The 16,969-nt window shown below is 52.1% G+C and overlaps 1 protein-coding gene across 1 annotated transcript in view; it reads left to right on the top strand.

Annotated features, from left to right (window-relative positions):
* Positions 1–9,056: 9,056 nt before the first annotated feature.
* Positions 9,057–16,969, top strand: part of Rassf5 (Ras association domain family member 5) — a 65,510-nt gene continuing 57,597 nt past the window's right edge. Inside the window, exon 1 of the mRNA NM_019365.4 lies at positions 9,057–9,626. Coding sequence (NP_062238.1) covers positions 9,185–9,626 — 442 coding nt within the window. The 5' untranslated portion in view covers positions 9,057–9,184. The remainder of the gene's footprint in view (positions 9,627–16,969) is intronic.

Here is a 16,969-nt window from a genome sequence, read left to right as displayed (position 1 = left end):
AATGGAATGGTGAGCTCATTTCCTGGTCCCTGCCTTTTCCCTAGTGGGGTATGATTTTAGGGAAGATGGCCTCTCCCTAAGAGATCTCCATTTTCCTGCCCTGTCATGTAGGGTCCACATAAGAAGCCTAGATCCTGGGGAGAAAGTTTGCTTCTTTTTAACCCATCACACACCTGCTGCTCTCCCCAGCCCTAATCACCCATCACAATCTAGGCTCTGTCTAATGTTTGAGGACCACCAGAGAACTTTCCTTTACTGTGGAAGTTAGAGTGGGCACCTGGGTAGAGCACACCAACTTGCTCAAACTGCGTGCAAATTTACTCTTTCTTCTTCAGTCTCTAACCAATATAACAAGGCGCCTTCCCTCGGCAAGGAATGTAAACAGGAAGCAGTGATTGGCCTCAGTCCAACCTGTCTTCATGAAAGTCTCCCCATTCATGGAGGGTGCCCTCCCTAAATAAGCCAGCAGGACCAGGAGTGAAGAAGGCAGAGCCCTAAAGGGGAATAGAAAAAGCAACCCTGGGAGGTGAGGGCATGGGGCGGGGATGGGGGTGTGGGGGACAACAGAGCCTGGCTGCTTGGATTAGGTTTGTCTTTTCATGTATGCTCTCTGAGCCTTAAGCCTGTGTGTGGACTCAAGTTCTGTCCCGATGGCCCTAGCACCAGGCCACTTCTAGCCTGCTCTCTGGGAATGAATTCAGACCAGCTTTTGCTCATCAGCGGCCAACAGGGAAGTCCCACAGTGGGTTTTCCCTGGAAGCTAAGAGGCCACGTGTTTGGTGGAGTTCAGCAGAAGAGCCAGGGGATTCCTTGAGGCCAAATGCAGATGTTCAGGGGATAACACAATCCAGACAGAGTCTTATCTCCTGGGCATGCCCACAAGTTGAGGGCCCTTCTCAAAGGCTTCAGTCAACCAGGATGGCCGAGCTGCTACTGTGGTTTCTAGTTTCATCTCAGAAGGGTTTGAGTGGTCACGGCCCACAACCAAAGGCACCTATAAGAGCCTCTGGTGTCAGAAGACCCTTTAAGTTCCCTCTCTGTTCTCTGCATCAATTCCTTAAGGTGAAAAGAATCCATTCAGTCCATCAGGTGGGGAACAAGAGTGCCAGGCTCCTGCCAGGTGCTGAAGCTAGCAGAGTGACAAGAACACTCTGGCCCTGGAGGAAAGGAGGTGTATGACAGGATTTCATTGTCCCTCAGTAGATGTTGTGATTGGAATGCACAGCTCAGGTGTGGCAGGGTCACCCTCCTTTCGGGGCAGCGCACCTAGAGCAGGCTGGGCGCATGTCGCTTGGGAGCAGGGGATCACAAGGCAGAATCACGGTGAGCATGTGAGAGGCTTGGAACGCGCTGGGCAACACAGGCACGCATTTCTGCGTTCCTAAGCAGAAGTAGGAAGTTTGGAAAGGGAGGAGCCAGCCCCAAAGGTCACGGCTGGGATGTGGGCTTTGTTTCAAGGAACCAGACTGGTTTTAAGTCAAGTCCAACTGGTATTTAAAGATACCATTCTTGAGTGCCAGTGCGGAGGGTGGAAAGTCACAGATAGACTAGAGAGTTATGAAGTTCACAGCACTCAGTACCCTTTCCTCATGTTAGACCTCACTGGCGCTGAGGTCCCTGTGCTGGGAAGCAGATTCTTGCAGACATCTGGAAAGACACCCCATTGCATTGATTATCTGGGCATCCTCTGAGAATAGACCCGCTCGAGGTAGGATCGGAGGGCGGTCCAAGATCCTTGTCCAGAGAACAGGTGGCTGGGGCTGGGGAAAAGAATAGAGCTTCCTTCCATGCCTCAGTGCCATAGGACTGTGGAGACCACAGGACATAGGAGACTCCACAGTTCATTCTTTAGAAACTGGTATCTGGTTAGAAATAAAATCCTGGGCCCCACCCAGCCTCTGAATCTAAGCAGCAGGCGAAGGGTGTGGGCCAGGAATCTGCGTTGTTGGTGTGCGTCCTTGGTGAGGGCAGAGTTTATGATGACCCTTGAAAAGCCCCTCAACTGGACAGCTCACTCTGCCCCTCCTGCACAGCTAAGTCCATGTAAGACAGAATGGACCTCCATGGCCTGGCCACCCTCCTTCAGCTTCTGCCTGTGGCTTTTGAATGGCCCGGCTCTGCATCCCTGATGCTTGGAAAGTAGCCTGGAAAAGCCCTTCTTAAATACTCCCAACAACTTCCTGCCTGTTTCTAAAGTCAAGGGTTTTGTTGTTTATTTATTTTGAGATGGAATCTGTATAGCCCAGATCAGACTATAACTCACCATGCCACCAGGCAGGAAGGATCCTGAGTGGGTGTCTTAGTTGCTGTTCTATTGTTGTGAAGAGACGCCATGACCAAGGCAGCTCTTAAAGGGAAGCATTTGGTTGGGGGACTTGCTTACAGGTTCAGAGGGTTAGTTGGTTATCATCGTAGTGGGGCTCATGGTGACAAGCACAGAGCTGAAGAAGGAGAGGGAGAGAGGGAGGGAAGAGAGGGAGGAAGAAGGGGGAGGAGGAAGAGGGGGGAGGGAGGGAAGAAACAGGGAGGGAGGGAAGAAGAAGAGGGAGGAGAGAGGGAGGGAGGGATCGAGGGAGGAGGAAGAGAGGGGGAGGAGAAGACAGAGAGAGGGGAAGGGAGGGAGGGAAGAGAGAGGGAGGGAGGAGAGAGAGGGAGGAGAGGAGAGGAGAGGAGAGGAGAGGAGAGGAGAGGAGAGGAGAGGAGAGGAGAGGAGAGGAGAGGAGAAAGACTGGGTCTGGTATGGGCTTTTGAGACTTCCAGGCCCACTCCCAGTGACACACCTCCTCTGACTAGACCACACCTCCTAACCCTTCCCAACAAACATGAGCCTATGAAGGACATTCTCACTCCAACTACCACAGTGGGCAACTCTAGTGAGAAAGGTTACAGTTTGGGCCAGGGTGACCCAAAGATACTTGATGTTCCTAGGCTGACCAGTCAGAGTAATTGCCTTCTAGAGCCTTGGTTTTCCATACCTCCCTCACCAGAGGCAGGGAGGGGGAAGGAAAGAGGAAGAAGGGAGGGAAGGAGGGCAAGAGATGGAGAGGAAGGAGAGTGGCCAGGGAGAGAGAGATGGAGAAACACTGAGGGGGTGGGGACAGAAATAGGGGCAACAGAGACAGAAGAAGGGGCAGTGGTGGGCAGAGTGGGGCTGAGGCGGGGTAGGGACAGCCCACGATGTCATCCAAGCCCCTCTGTGCTTGTTAGTGTACCCCATGCTGAGGCTAGCTGCCGCCATACCAGGCCTAAGAGCTGGCCTCACCCTGGATATACAAGCACTTGTGGCTTGCAGCCTCCCTTTGGCTGAGGGATAAAAGCTGCTGATGAGTATGTCTGGAATATCTGAGTTTTTCCAGGGCAGGGGGGAAAAAAGTGTGTGCACGCACACAGGCCAGCTCGTCCCAAGCTTGGCTGTGGCACCGGGTGGAAAAATTGCATATCTGACAATATGCAGACGGAGGAGCTGCCATGAGCCCCGCGCCTCAGCCTGATGACAATTTTCAGGAGGAGCCACACCCACATACTCTCTTGTCCCTAAGTGCCATCAAGGGCAGAGAAAACTCCTCGGGAAGCAGGAGCATCTGATGACATGGTTGGTGGAAGGAGAGAACCCACCCCTTCACCACTACAAGCTGTCCATCCTCTGACCTCTGCTCACACACACAATAAGCAAATGATTTCTTAAATTCATGCTTGAGAATGCGCAGTGGTGCTGGTCCAGCCCCCCTCTCTGGCTCATCTGAAGCACTTGGGTGCAGCAAATTCACCACAGTGCTCAGCGCCTGGAAGGATTTGCCAAGCTGCTAAGCCCATCTCCTCTTTACCCCTAGTCCTGAAGGTCTCGGATGCCTTCCTTCCGTTATCCCTAGAGCATCAGTTCGTGGCTTAAAAAAAAAAAGTGTCTTGGACCAGACATTGGTTATGAGCCTACAGCTGAGCTCGCTCCACACCAGCCCCTCCCGTTCCCCTGTGTAGAGAATCAGGTCAGAAAGACCAGCAAGGCCCAAGGAAGGGGGCAAACCAAAGGTCACCTGCACCTCCCATTAGGATGGTGGAGATAGTGAGAAACAGATGGGGTGATGGGCGACCCCGCATGACCCTGGACCTGACAACTGGACCTGACCTAGGAAGTAGAGTGATATCAAATGGGAAGAACGCTGGACAAGGATTCTGACTTTTCACACTGTACATATATATCCAGATCAGCCTTAGCCACCAGCCCTTCCCAGCCCAGCAGGCAGCGCAAAGGCCCACATGTAGGTTTAATGGTCTGGAAACGAGGCTAGGGGCTCTGTGCTGGTCACATGATCCTGCATCTCCGGTTTCTAATCTGTAAAGTAGGAATCCTGGCCATTTTGCCATTTTACTAGAGACCCCCACAGATCCACTATTCTTTAGCCATGTGAGAGGTGTCATCACCACCCCCTGCTGAAAGTCGCAAGGGATGCCCTCTTCTTGTGGAGACTAAGCCTTCTGGGTAGCCTAAGCAGGAAGAGGAAGGCTGTAGGCATTTCCCGCAAACATTCTGGAAGGATCCCACAGTCTTACCTTCCAGACTCGTTTTCTGTGGTCCGTGTGTCATATGAATCAAAATCACTTATAAAATATAAGCCAATGGGCAGACATCATGCTAGTAGGGCCTGAGAATGTTTGAGTCCCCTATTTGAATTCACGGATTTGGGGAAATGATTAGGGACCATTGTACCTGCTACTCCCTTAGCCTGGAACATCGTTTCTCACAGACATGGGTTTTTTTTTTTTTTGTTTTTTTTTTTTCCCTCCACCTAGCTCTGTTTCAGTGAGAGAGCCTGGCAGCTGATCTGGTGGTTCTCAACCTGTGGGTCGTGACCCCCAAAGACCCCCCCCCAGGGGAAATTGCAGGTGTCTACATCATGATTTATGACAGTAGCAAAACTACAGCTAGGATGTAACAAAAAGAACAATTTTGTGTCCGGCAGTCACCACGGCATGAAGAACTGTATTAAAGGGTCTCGGCATTAGGAGGATTGAAATCCAGTGGGCTAGTCTAATACGGAACCTCCTCACCTTCTGTCTCCTAAAAATGCCACATTTGTTCCCAAACCCCTTCAAGTCCTGATGAACACACACCACACCTATCTATGGCTTATTGAGTGCCTTTCCCAATAGAGCGCAAGCTTGATGTGTCTCCTCCAGACTGTGAATGCCTGGACGAACACCTAATATCCAGTGGGTCTTAGAGGAGCACGTGGCTTATGAAAGTAATCCGCTCTGTGTCTTTGAGGACTGCAGTGATTATCAGTGCTGACTGATAACCCCCCTACCCGGCTCTTCTCCAACTCTGAGCTCACCATGAGCTTTTGCTACTGGCCCTCCTTGTGTAGGATAGTCTGTGACTCAATGGAAGTGGCTGAGAGTTTTAAACGCCAACGAGAATCAGCAAGTATTTCTCAACATTTAGTGGCTGGCCATATTAGATATGGTGTCTGGGATCTGCAGGGGTCCTGATTGATTCTTGTGAATGCTTGTCATCCTGTACACGGGGTGTGAGTGAGAAAGAGGTCTCTATTGTCTGACGCACTGAGATATGGGGCTGTGTTTGCAACATAACTTCTCCTGACTGACATAGTAATCCTGTGCATGACTGCCAATGTCCCCAGAGCTTCTGAAAACCTCCAGAGATTCTTAAGCAGCTTCAAATGCCTCAGAGTCAGATAAAAGCAGAGCCTCCCCTGCAGAAAACCACGACAATGTCTGTCTGTGCCTTTTCTTTCTTGCAAGGGGGTGAGGGTTGGAGGGGGTAGGGGAATAGTCTTGAAATAACTTGCCCAGGAGGGGAAATAACATGTTATAGGACCACCTCTGAAGCAGCCTTGACCACACTCAAATTCACCGTCCTCCTTCCCCTTGGTCACAAATAAAAGCAGCATGTCCTCCCTCCTGGGATGAGTCACAGCTGGGAAAAGTGACCCACTCTGAGCCAAGAGGATCTGCTAAGGAGAAAAACAAAACAAAGCCTCCCAGCAGATGCTTCAGTGGATGGGGTGAAACCTGGCAGTCTGGTGACCAAGGACAAAGTCAAGAATGCTGCTACCCAGGAACCCAGCACCCCAGGTGATGCCTCTTTACCAGAACTAGAGGGGGTTCGTGATTTCAGTGATTTTTTTTCATTTCTTTCCTGGAGAAGGAGTGTGTGTGTGTGTGTGTGTGTGTGTGTGTGTGTGTGTGTGTGTGTATGCGTGCGTGCGTGTGTGTTGGAAGGAGATGCTCTTTAATGGGACATGGGAGGGGACTGGATTGGGAAAGATTAGAGAAGTGAGTCCCAAACCCGTTGAGGTTGGGGGTTAGTTACTCCCCTAACCTGACCTCATTTTTTTTCTTTGTCTCAGAGAGATGAATCTTAAGATAAACTTGGGAAAGTTTTGGGTGGGTCACATGACATTATGCTATCTCCACATCTTCTCTCTCCTTCCCAGGAGCTCTGGCTCCAAGTCATTTTCCCATCAGCTCTGGAAGCAGCCACCACTGCTCCATCAGATCACAGCCACGGGAAAACAAGACCAGAGCATCTTCTATGTAGCCCACAGTGGGGAAGGCTGCACACCTGACTGCCGCAGCCAGCCTCAGTAGATGACAGGTGACATTGATTCCCTCCCTGTTCAGCTAGGGGATCAAAGTCAGCCACAAACGACACGCCTTGGTGGGGGAAGGATAGAGATGACGGCTGTTGGCAATTATTCATAAATAGTGTCTTTTTTTTTTTTTTTTTTTTTTTTGGAGCTGGGGACCGAACCCAGGGCCTTGCGCTTCCTAGGCAAGCGCTCTACCACTGAGCTAAATCCCCAACCCCCATAAATAGTGTCTTAAAATTGGCCTCCCAATGCTGCATGTTACCAGAATCGTGTTACGTAACATGCCAAGCCATCACCCAACTCAAGCTGGTCTCTGTCCTGGGTCACACCCAAAACACGGCACCCCTGAGAGGTACCCATTTCAAACCTTGTGAAGACCGATAGACACAGAGTGCAAACCTAGCAAATGTTTATATGCAATACTGGTTTCTGCAAGAACCCAGAGAGCTGCTTGCAGAAACCCTAGAGAGGAGGAAAAAGATGATAAAGTCAGACTGCACTTCCCCCTCCACACATTGGGAGAAAGTGCCAAGGAACTGTTTCTGCTGGGGTCTCTCAGTTACAACCAACTCAACCCCAAAGATCCTGGGGCAGAGAAGCCATTCCCTCCACAGTGCTATGGCCCTAGCGCAGTTCTCACAGTGGACCGACCATCAGCACCAACACTGTTGTGGGAACTTGCTAGAAACCCAAGTCTAGTATCTTAGCCCAGACTTACCGACACAGGAACTTGAGTAGAGCCAGCAAGTTGTGATTTAGCAAGCCCTCTAGGGTTGGTTGTCCTCCAGAGTTTGGAGCATGGATGTAAAGAGAGCAAGGGGAAAGGTGGAGGAGGGGAGTGGGAACCTCTGTGCCCACCATCCTCTCTTAGCTCTCTCCGGCTTTGGAGTTCTTCTTTCCACTACCCGGAAATCAGTAAATAAAGTGAAGCCCAGAGACCAGGAACTTGTCTTCGTCCACCAGCTCGGATAACCACCATCCAGCGGGAGAGGCTGAGGAGCAAGGAAGGGAGGGGACTCCCTGGTCACTGGACTTTCAGCTACTGCCTAAATATACCTTCCAGGGGAAAAGCGAAAGTGAGGATTCCCCAGCCGGACACTAGGGGGAGACCCATCATTGGCCTGGAAAGAACCCTGGAGATTAAAGTATAGGCGAATTTATAGACAATTCCAGGTCTGGTTTCAGAATCCCCACACACTCTATACAAACACCATTGCTCCCCGTACCCAGTACCCTGAGGATTCTCATCTCTTTTATAAAGTAGCTTAGTGCTCAGCGAGAACCTATGCATTTTAACCCCGTCTATATTAAACACCCGGTACTGTGCGAGTATATCTGAATCATCGCTATCCAGTGCTATTTAATAAACAATGAGGAAAAAGCGTGTATATGTTCACTGTAGACATGCCCCCACCCCCAATATTTCTACCAGTGGTTTGTTGAAACCCCAAATATGGAATTTTTAAATGTGGTGCAGTGACTCTCTAGTCCCAAAGTTGCTTGCTGGTGACTGCCACTAAATCAACCAAAGCTGTTATTTAAGGGGGAAAGTGTGAGCGAGGCCTCAGTCAGAACCGCAGAACTGGAAAGAGCAATGGCGCCTGCAGCTACCAAACCAGAGCGTAGAGGGCCAAGCACCCTTGCTAGCCTACGGTCGATCGGGGACAGGTTCGAAGACCCACAGTCCCACCTGCTCTCTTTCCCGTGGGACAGGACTGAGAACGGGCCCGCTAGTCATTACCACTACATAATTTTCAAGACCCAGTGCAAAAAGAATAGGCCGGGTCAAGAATTAGGATTTTCAAGATGGTGGCCACATACATAAACCTTAAGCCAGACAGGAACCTATGGCGCACCCCTTGGTGCTGGCAGGATGCGGACTTCTCCACCCCGCACCCCTACTCAGGTGAACCTTGCATACCGGGAATAAAAGAGGTGTTTAGGGGATTGGTATTTATTTCCGCAGTGGTTACTCCAGCAACTAAGGGGGTTGGGGGCAATTCGGGAGGAGAGTTCCTGTCCATCCATGGGGCACAGAGGTCCCTCAAGATCACCGGATCACCAAAGGTCACCAGTCACTCTAACCCCAGTCTTCGAGGAGGGGCAGCCTCTGCAGCAGGGGTGAGAAGGGAGAGCTGATGTAGCCAGTTTCCCAGAGCGGCCCGGAGAATCCGCGGGGCGCCTTGCTGACAGCAGCGGGCTCGCTCCCGCTCCCGGGGCCCCACCAGGGTTCCAAGCCCTCCCTTCCCACCTGCTCCCCGCCCCGCCGGTGTTAGGGCGTCCTGGGAGCTAACCAGAGGGGACGGGGCAGGGCTGGAGACAGAGGCAGAAGAGCTGGCGCCCACCGAGCCTCGCGGATGCTCAGACCTTCACCAACCCCCTAGTCCCGGAGTCGCCTCTAAACCCATGCGGCTCGGGCCCGCAGTCACGCGTGTTGCCCTTCCGGCCTCTCCGTGGGCTCCGCCCCGCCCCGCCCCGCCCGCGGGCTGCGGGCCCTTTAAAAGCGCGCTCGGCCGGAGCCGCCCCTTCTGTTGGCCAGGCTCTGGAGCTGCTGCCGCCTGCGGGCCTTGGCCATGGCGTCCCCGGCCATTGGGCAGCGTCCCTACCCGCTGCTGCTAGACCCCGAGCCGCCGCGGTATCTGCAGAGCCTGGGTGGCACCGAGCCGCCACCGCCCGCCCGGCCGCGTCGCTGTATCCCCACGGCCCTGATCTCCGCGTCCGGGGCGTCAGAGGGTCGCGGTAGCAGGAGGAATGCCCGGGGGGACCCGGAGCCCACGCCCCGGGACTGCCGACACGCTCGCCCTGTCCGGCCCGGTCTGCAGCAGAGACTGCGGCGGCGACCTGGGTCGCACCGACCCCGCGACGTGAGGAGCATCTTCGAGCAACCGCAGGATCCCCGCGTCTTAGCCGAGAGAGGAGAGGGACACCGTTTCGCGGAATTGGCGCTCCGGGGTGGCCCGGGCTGGTGTGACCTGTGCGGACGAGAGGTGCTGCGGCAGGCGCTGCGCTGCGCTAGTGAGTGAGGGCGGGGGAAGGTGCGCGAGGTGAAGGGCTGTGAGCCTGGGAGAGGAGGCCATTGCCTTTTGTGGCCAGCCCGAACTTTAGGCAGGTAATGTTGGAGACAGTGCTGTCACTGCCTGGCATCCTCTAATGGCTGCCCACTGGCCAGAGGTGGTTATATGTGTACAGTTACGTTGTCCTCAGACGGGTACGAGCCTTCTACCCTGTGCATGCAGGCAAGCTTGTTTGCAGGTTGGGATTTAATGGTTCTCCACAAGGTCATTCGGTTGTCTTACGCAAGTTCTCTTCTTCCTTTAGTTGTAAGTTTTTAAAATTGGGCACTGATATTGATAACGAAGTATTTGACCCTACTTATTAGAGTTAATGGGGAAATGACTTGTTGGTCACCTCAGGGTTTTCTCAGGATCTTCTCCTAGGGAGCTGTTGGCACAGGAAGCCTGGCTAGGCTTTGAATGGAAACAGGCTGTGAGACTGAAAGATGCCAAGGTCACCTGCACCTGAGCCTCCTCAGCCCGCCACACCTGGGTCCTCAACCCTCTGTACTGCATATGCTCCAGTGTTTGATGCGCCCAACCTCCTCCTCCTCCTCTTCCTTCTGCACTCTTGCACCCATCTTCCAGCTCTAAGCTCCCTGCCCGTTCCTTCCACAAGGAATCCCCACTGATCTGCTGGCTTCTCCCAGTCCTGACTGAAACACTGGACACCAGGGTAGAGAATTTCTGAGCAAATCTGCACCCTTTTGAAGTCCGTGTCTCCCTGTAAGAAGTCTCCTCCCCACCAACCCAGGGATCTGCTGTTGCCAGAGGATACTCATACCCACGTGCTTACATAGCTACTCTGAGCATGTGAGGCACACGGCGCAGTGACGGTTTCCAGCAATCATCTGTGGATTTCGGCCACATCTCTTGGTTAAAGGGCCTTTCTCCTACCTTACACCCTGTGCCTCCTTCAGACTGCAACACTGGACAGCAGCAACTAGCCCTACCCTCGCTCCCTCTCAGCAGCTCCAGGAAGTGTGAAAAGGGAAAGTGGGTGCTCTTCTCCCCACCATGAGCATCCTTCCCCCCATACAGGTGCCTGTTCAGGAGATGGCTGGGCATGTAGAGTCCTATGCCTGTGCTGTGTGTGCGCACTGGCTGCTGTCCCTTGTAAATGTTGCTGACCTGCAGAAGAGTCCAGTGCAACTTACCTTTGGATACGCTGCTCGCCCTTCCTCCCTCAGTCTTCTGGATGCTCCCACTAACCCTGTACTCAGGGGAAGAGGCAGTGGCTTCGCTGTTACTTATGCTCAAATCCCAGAAGCTGCATTGTCTGTGAAAATATGCTGGTTGTAATCCTTGCCTGTATTTAGACTTTGGGGGACCGACAGCTTTATTTACGCCGAGTTTTGTGCTATTCTTCTGGTTAGCGATGATGATGTGTTGGTGGGTTTCTGTGGGTATCGGTGCAGTACTCCGTGACTAAACGAGCATCCTCATACCACATTAGAACTGTTTATTTCCCTTGCTCCGTCCCTAAACAGTTCCTAGCACTTGGAAAATAGAAGCCACAGGCAGGGCCTCTGACCTGCCACTTGCTGGGGTCCTTTCACTTTCTTGAGTTCCTGTAGCCTCCTCGTAGTAGATTTCATACCAGCCAGAGACGCGGGAACGCCGAAGAGGCAATAGCGCTGGAGTCAGGAAGGCCACAGAAAGGAATCTCTGTTTGTTGTTTTTAATATTTAACTAACCGTGAGTGTTCGGCTGACCAGGAGAAAGTTGAGACATGTTGGTGCGCAGGGCAGACTCACCAGGCATCTGGTGTTAAGCTGAGGTCTGGCTCTCTGAGAGGGTTTGTTTTATTTTCATTTTTGAAAAGCGTGGGTGGGGGGGTGTCAGAAAAGGGAACTTTTAAGAGGTAATCCTGCTGGGAAGGCAGGGGACAACTCAACTGGCAAAGCAAGCATGAGGACCAGAACTTGATCCTGAGAACCCATGTTAAAAATAAAGAAAGCAGACACAGTGGCACATGCTCGTAATCTCAGTGCTGGGCAGAGTCCTGGCCGGCCATTACTGGCCAACCCTAGCTACGTGTGCACATAGACACACACACACACACACACACACACACACACACACTCACACGCTCAAACTGGAACCGAAGTCCTGACTTTGAATCCAAAATGTCACTTAGTCTCTGTGTGACCCCATGACTCTCTCTCTGTTGCCTTCCCTTGTCTTTAAAAAGTGGGGATAATGATCTTATCTGCCGCATCGTGTTAATGGGAGAATTCAATGTATTAATCATTGTAAGTTGATTAGAAAGGTGCTTGGCAGGGCGGACAATGAGCGTCCAATTAGGTATAAATGTTACCATTGTCTCCTCCCACTTGAGAGCGTTAATGGGTAGCTGGGGCTCACTGTACCGCATAAGCATGGGGTACCGTTTTCAAGCTTTGCTCGGTTGTGGAGCTGAAACGAGAAGTGGGTAGTATACCTTGGAAGTTTAGGTATGAGGTGTCCTCTAGGCATGACAGCCCTGCCTAGCATCTCAGGTAGAAGTCGGCTGTGACAAAACCCACAGTCCAGTGGCTGAGACTCCTCTGTGCCTGGCTTAGAGATAGATGCCTTTCTGAGTAGCAGTGGTGACCAGCAGAGCGCCATGCTGGTTTCCGTAAGTGTAAATTGAGACTCGAAGGCCAGTGGAGCTGTGAATGACACCTGCCTGTTTAGGAGTCTGGATGGGAGCCTGGTGGGCAATGGGCTTTCGGGAAGGGTAGTTTTAGAGACTTGCTTTGCCTAACCTAAGCTTAGTCCCACTTCGAGGTCAGCAGCAGCACCGGTTAACCCTGTTAAGTTCAGAGCCGATGCTGGCTCTCAGGAGCAAGTCTGAGGGCTAGCGAGATGGCTCAATTGGTAAAGTGCTTGCTGGGCAAGTATAAGGTTCGTGTAAAAAGCCTAGCCCTGTGGTGCTCACCTGTCAGCCAGTCCCAGGGAGGCAGCTTGCTGGCCAGCTAGTCTAGCCATGCTGATCAAACTCCAGGATCAACGAGAGACCCTGTTTCAAAGTGGTGAACCACCTGGGAAGACCATCTGTGTCCAAACATACAACACCTGTGTGACACATGTGCACTCAGACTCCCACTTGTTAGCTAGGGAAGGAAATCAAAGGGGCTTGACGCAGATACGCTCCGAGGAGAACAGCGGAGGGGAGAGCTTGCAGAAGCCCGCTGCTTTGTTTTTCCAACCTTCCCAGAGACAGCAGCCGTCAACAGCAAACAACCTGGGAATTCCTCCAGCTGCCTCTTGCCCTTTCTTGTGCAGAAGGCACATAAAGATGGCCTCCTGCCATGCGTCTCCTTTGAGTGGGTGTGTGAACCACCCTGAGCCAGGAAATGGTCTGGCAGTGGGAGAAACCAAGTCTAGTTCTCGGCTAAGGAGTTCGGGTATCTGCTGAAAGCTGTTGATAGGCGGGTGCCCCTCTGAGGGGGTGGTTGTTCAGAGCCGTGAGTATAATGGAGCGATGGAGTGATTGGTGAGAGCTGCTGATGTCTCAAGGTTGCTTGTCTGCCTCCTCTAACTCCGGTTGCTGTATTAATGGCTGGGTTTAACTAGATCCTCTGTGGGAGTGGAGCCACCCAGGTGGTACTCTTTGCAAGTCTGCTAGGACCCTACGCCCCCAGCCCCACCCTACTGAGGCAGACAGAAGTCTTCGAAGACAGCATCATGGCCCTTGGGTGTGCTGCCGCTCCAGTGTTTACTCTGGACACTTGGGAGCTGTTTGCCCAAGCCCCCCCTACCCCCAGCACTGCTTGTGTTTTCCTCCCTTTAGACCCATATTTTATTTGGGAAGCTGGGAAAATCAGGCACTGACGTTGATGTTTTGTTGTTGAAGATGACAGACACCCAGTCTTGCCCTCTCCTGACTCTCATTCAAGTCTGCTGAGGAAGATCTTTTCGGGGTGTGTGCTAAAACATGGGGGAAGAAAACGGTGGTACCCCGAATCTCCAGCCCACGCCCCTAGTTTCCCTTCCTCTCTTTCATTTTCTCAACAGATGAAAGCGAGGGATTGAACGTGAGCCGATTCCCACCCCCATCCCTCAGAGCATGAAGCTCTATGATTGTGGAGTATGGGGGCTTGAATCCCAGGTATAGTCAAACATGATTAATGCCACTTGTCTACAGTCTAATTAGACTTGGTAATGAATGCGTGTGTTCCTCGGCTGGAGCTGGGAGTCATTAGGTGGCAGGGAATTAATTGATGAGGTCTGAGGCTGGGATCTTTCCCTTTTTCCAAGCTCACTCTTGAAGCGGCCAGCCGGTAGCAAGGTTGGCAGGTAAGCCCTGGGTGACAAGGAAATCAGCCTCTGCCAGCCCCAAGGTATTCTGCCTGGCTGGCAGAGTGAATTCCAGCCGGGGAGTGTGCACTGGTGAGGCTTGGATCAGGCCAGCCGAGGTCTGAGAAGGAACCCAGGGCATTTCACGTGCCAGCAATGTCTCTGCTCTGAAGAGCCCCATTTCCATGCTTGTCGCCCCACTCATCCTCGAAATAGCCTCATGAGGCTGGAATGTGGATGTTTCTGCCAAGCACTCACCTGCCCGGGGCTTTCTTGGCCTGGTTGCTAGCAGGAACCTTTCAGATAGAACTAATGCTTGAGGCATCCCGGGCCCTCGACATGTCTCCCCACTGTGGGCCCAGGGCTCGATGCCTTTATCATAGTCGGCCAGCAGACATGGCAAGGGGGTGTGTGTCACATCCCTGCCCTCCCAGGGATCTTGCTGGCTCTCAGGTGTCACTGCTTAGTTACCCACAGAGGGCGGCTGCTTGCCGCTCCTACCCTGCCTGGGGTATTATTAAGACAAGTGATAGACCAGTAAACATACCAAACCCTTCCTGTTCGAATTCCAGAGATGGCAAGACTCTTGGGAGGGTGAGTAGCTGTGGGTGCGCAGGGCATGTAAACGCCCCAGCCCCGCCCACTGTGTTCCTTGTCCAAGGTTTTAGTCAGTGCCAGGCGCCTCTTCCCAGTTGATGGATCCTGGTTTGTACTCCTGCTGCAGGCCACCTCCCAGATGTATGGTCCTACTCTTGGTCTCTGCTGTCTGGAGCCACCTAGCCCTCCTCCCACAGGGCTGCGTTCCAGCTCTCCCCTACTGGGTCAGGAAGTGCTGGCAGGAGCTGACTCTGCAAATGTCAGCCCTGACTAGGGAGATGGCTTTGTATTTAGTCATATTCGGGTTTTTTTTTTCCAGGCATTCTGTCAAGCCTTACTCGTCGCATGTTCTGAGTAGGAGCTCAGGGTTTGAGAAAGAAGCAGAGCCAGACTTAGGACTTTGGGGAAAGAAGGAAGAGGCTAAGGAGATGATGTCAGGCTCAGCGCAGGCTCCTCTCCCTGGGGGCACTGGTTTAGTGAAATAAAATATGTGCTGGGAATAGAGTGTGCCTTGCCCCAAGGTCAAGGGTATCCTATCTCAGACCCGTGCCAGTAATATGTGGGTCTTCCCTGAAACACCACACACACACATACACACTCTCTCTCTCTCTCTCTCTCTCTCTCTCTCTCACACACAGACATACACACCTACACACACAGACACACACACATACATACATATGCACACACGCACACTCACACACGCACACACACATATACACACATACACACAGAGACACACTCACACACAGACACACTCACACACAGACACACTCACACTCATACACACACTTACACACTCACACACACTCTCACACACACAGGCACATACTCACACACACATATATAAACACATACACACACATACACATACATGCACACGCACACACAGACACACACACTCACACGCACTCACTCATACACACACACACTCTCACACAGACATACACACACACACACACACACACACACACACACACACACACAAAACACTGAGGAGATACGGCCAGAGCCTGGTGGATCTCAAGACCTCTCCACTGTGTGTTCATTAGCAGGAGTGGCCAACATGTCTGTGCTGGGCCTGTTCTAGCCTGCTTGTGGTTCCTGGAACAGAGGAAGTTCATAAGATGCGTTCCCTGGGAAATCTGAAGTTGTGTCTTTTTGCACTTTAGTTGGGGAAGGAGGAAGTCATTAGAGGTGCCTCTTGGAGCCATGACACGTTCTCACTGTAGACTGTGGATCTGTGGCTGAGGGTCTGGGTGGCCGTGGAGGTTGAAGTATCTCATGCTCCTGCCTAGACCCACCCCTTGACTGCTGTTGAGGAGGAAAACCACAGGGTGGCATTGCATAGGGGCTTGTCAGGGCTGGTGTTCTAGATTTAGGCTGCTCGTTTGCGTGTGTCACTGGACAGGTGGGCGGTGGCTAAGTATGACACTCACCTGTGACCACAAGAAGCCAGGTCATATTTACTCTTTCGTAGATGACCTCTGAGCAACCTTCTGCCACCCTCAACTCCCTGCTTCTTGAATAGACACATTTCCAGGTCTAGAGTGGCTGTTGACTGGGGAAGAATGAAAGCTTGGAGCTGGAAAGATAGTTCAGTATGTGAAATACTTGTTCTGTAAACACAATGATCAGTGTTTGATCCTTAGGACCCACACAAAAAGCTGGGCAAAGAGGTACACCTTTGGGGTTTTTTGGTTTTGTTTTTAAATATTTATGTATGTCTTTTATGTATGTGAGTGCCCTGTTTTCGTGCACACCAGAAGAGGGCATCAGATCCAATCACAGATAGTTGTGAAGCCGCCATGTGTGGTTGCTGGGAATTGAACTCATGATCTCTGGAAGAGCAGCCAGTGCTCTAACCACTGAGCTATCTCTCCAGCCCCCAGGGGGCACACATTTATAATCCCAGCACTGTGGTGACATAGGCAGATTCCTGGAGCTGCTGAGCATCCAGCAGAGCCTACACAATGAATTCTGGGTCCCAATGTGAGCTCCTGTCTCAAAAAAAACAAGGTGGGTGGCCGTAAAGGAATGACACCCAAGGTTATTCTTTTGGCTTCTCCATGCACGTGCACATGTGCTTGGGTACATAAAAACACGGATGCACACGGATGTGAACACACACATGAAGAAAAGGAACTGAAAACTGACCTTGATGAATCAGGCTCATAAAAGATGGGTCTAAAGTAGCGTGCAGTGTTGTTTGTGGTTTTTTAAAAACTGTTTTGAAGGATTGGGGTAGACCACTTGCCTAACATGTACAAGGCCTTGAATTAGATGGGACATCACCACAGCGGTAACAGTACTGCAGGGCACACCTGTAAACCACGAGCCCTGTGAAGGAACAGGAAAGCCTAGAGCCCCGCAGGGCCGTCCGCTGCGTGCTGGCCCTGGGAAAATGTCATTGCTGAGTTTGTA

The sequence above is a fragment of the Rattus norvegicus genome, chromosome 13, assembly GCF_036323735.1.
Source record: "Rattus norvegicus strain BN/NHsdMcwi chromosome 13, GRCr8, whole genome shotgun sequence".
NCBI lineage: Eukaryota > Metazoa > Chordata > Mammalia > Rodentia > Muridae > Rattus > Rattus norvegicus.
This window is presented reverse-complemented; position numbering and strand designations above follow the sequence as displayed.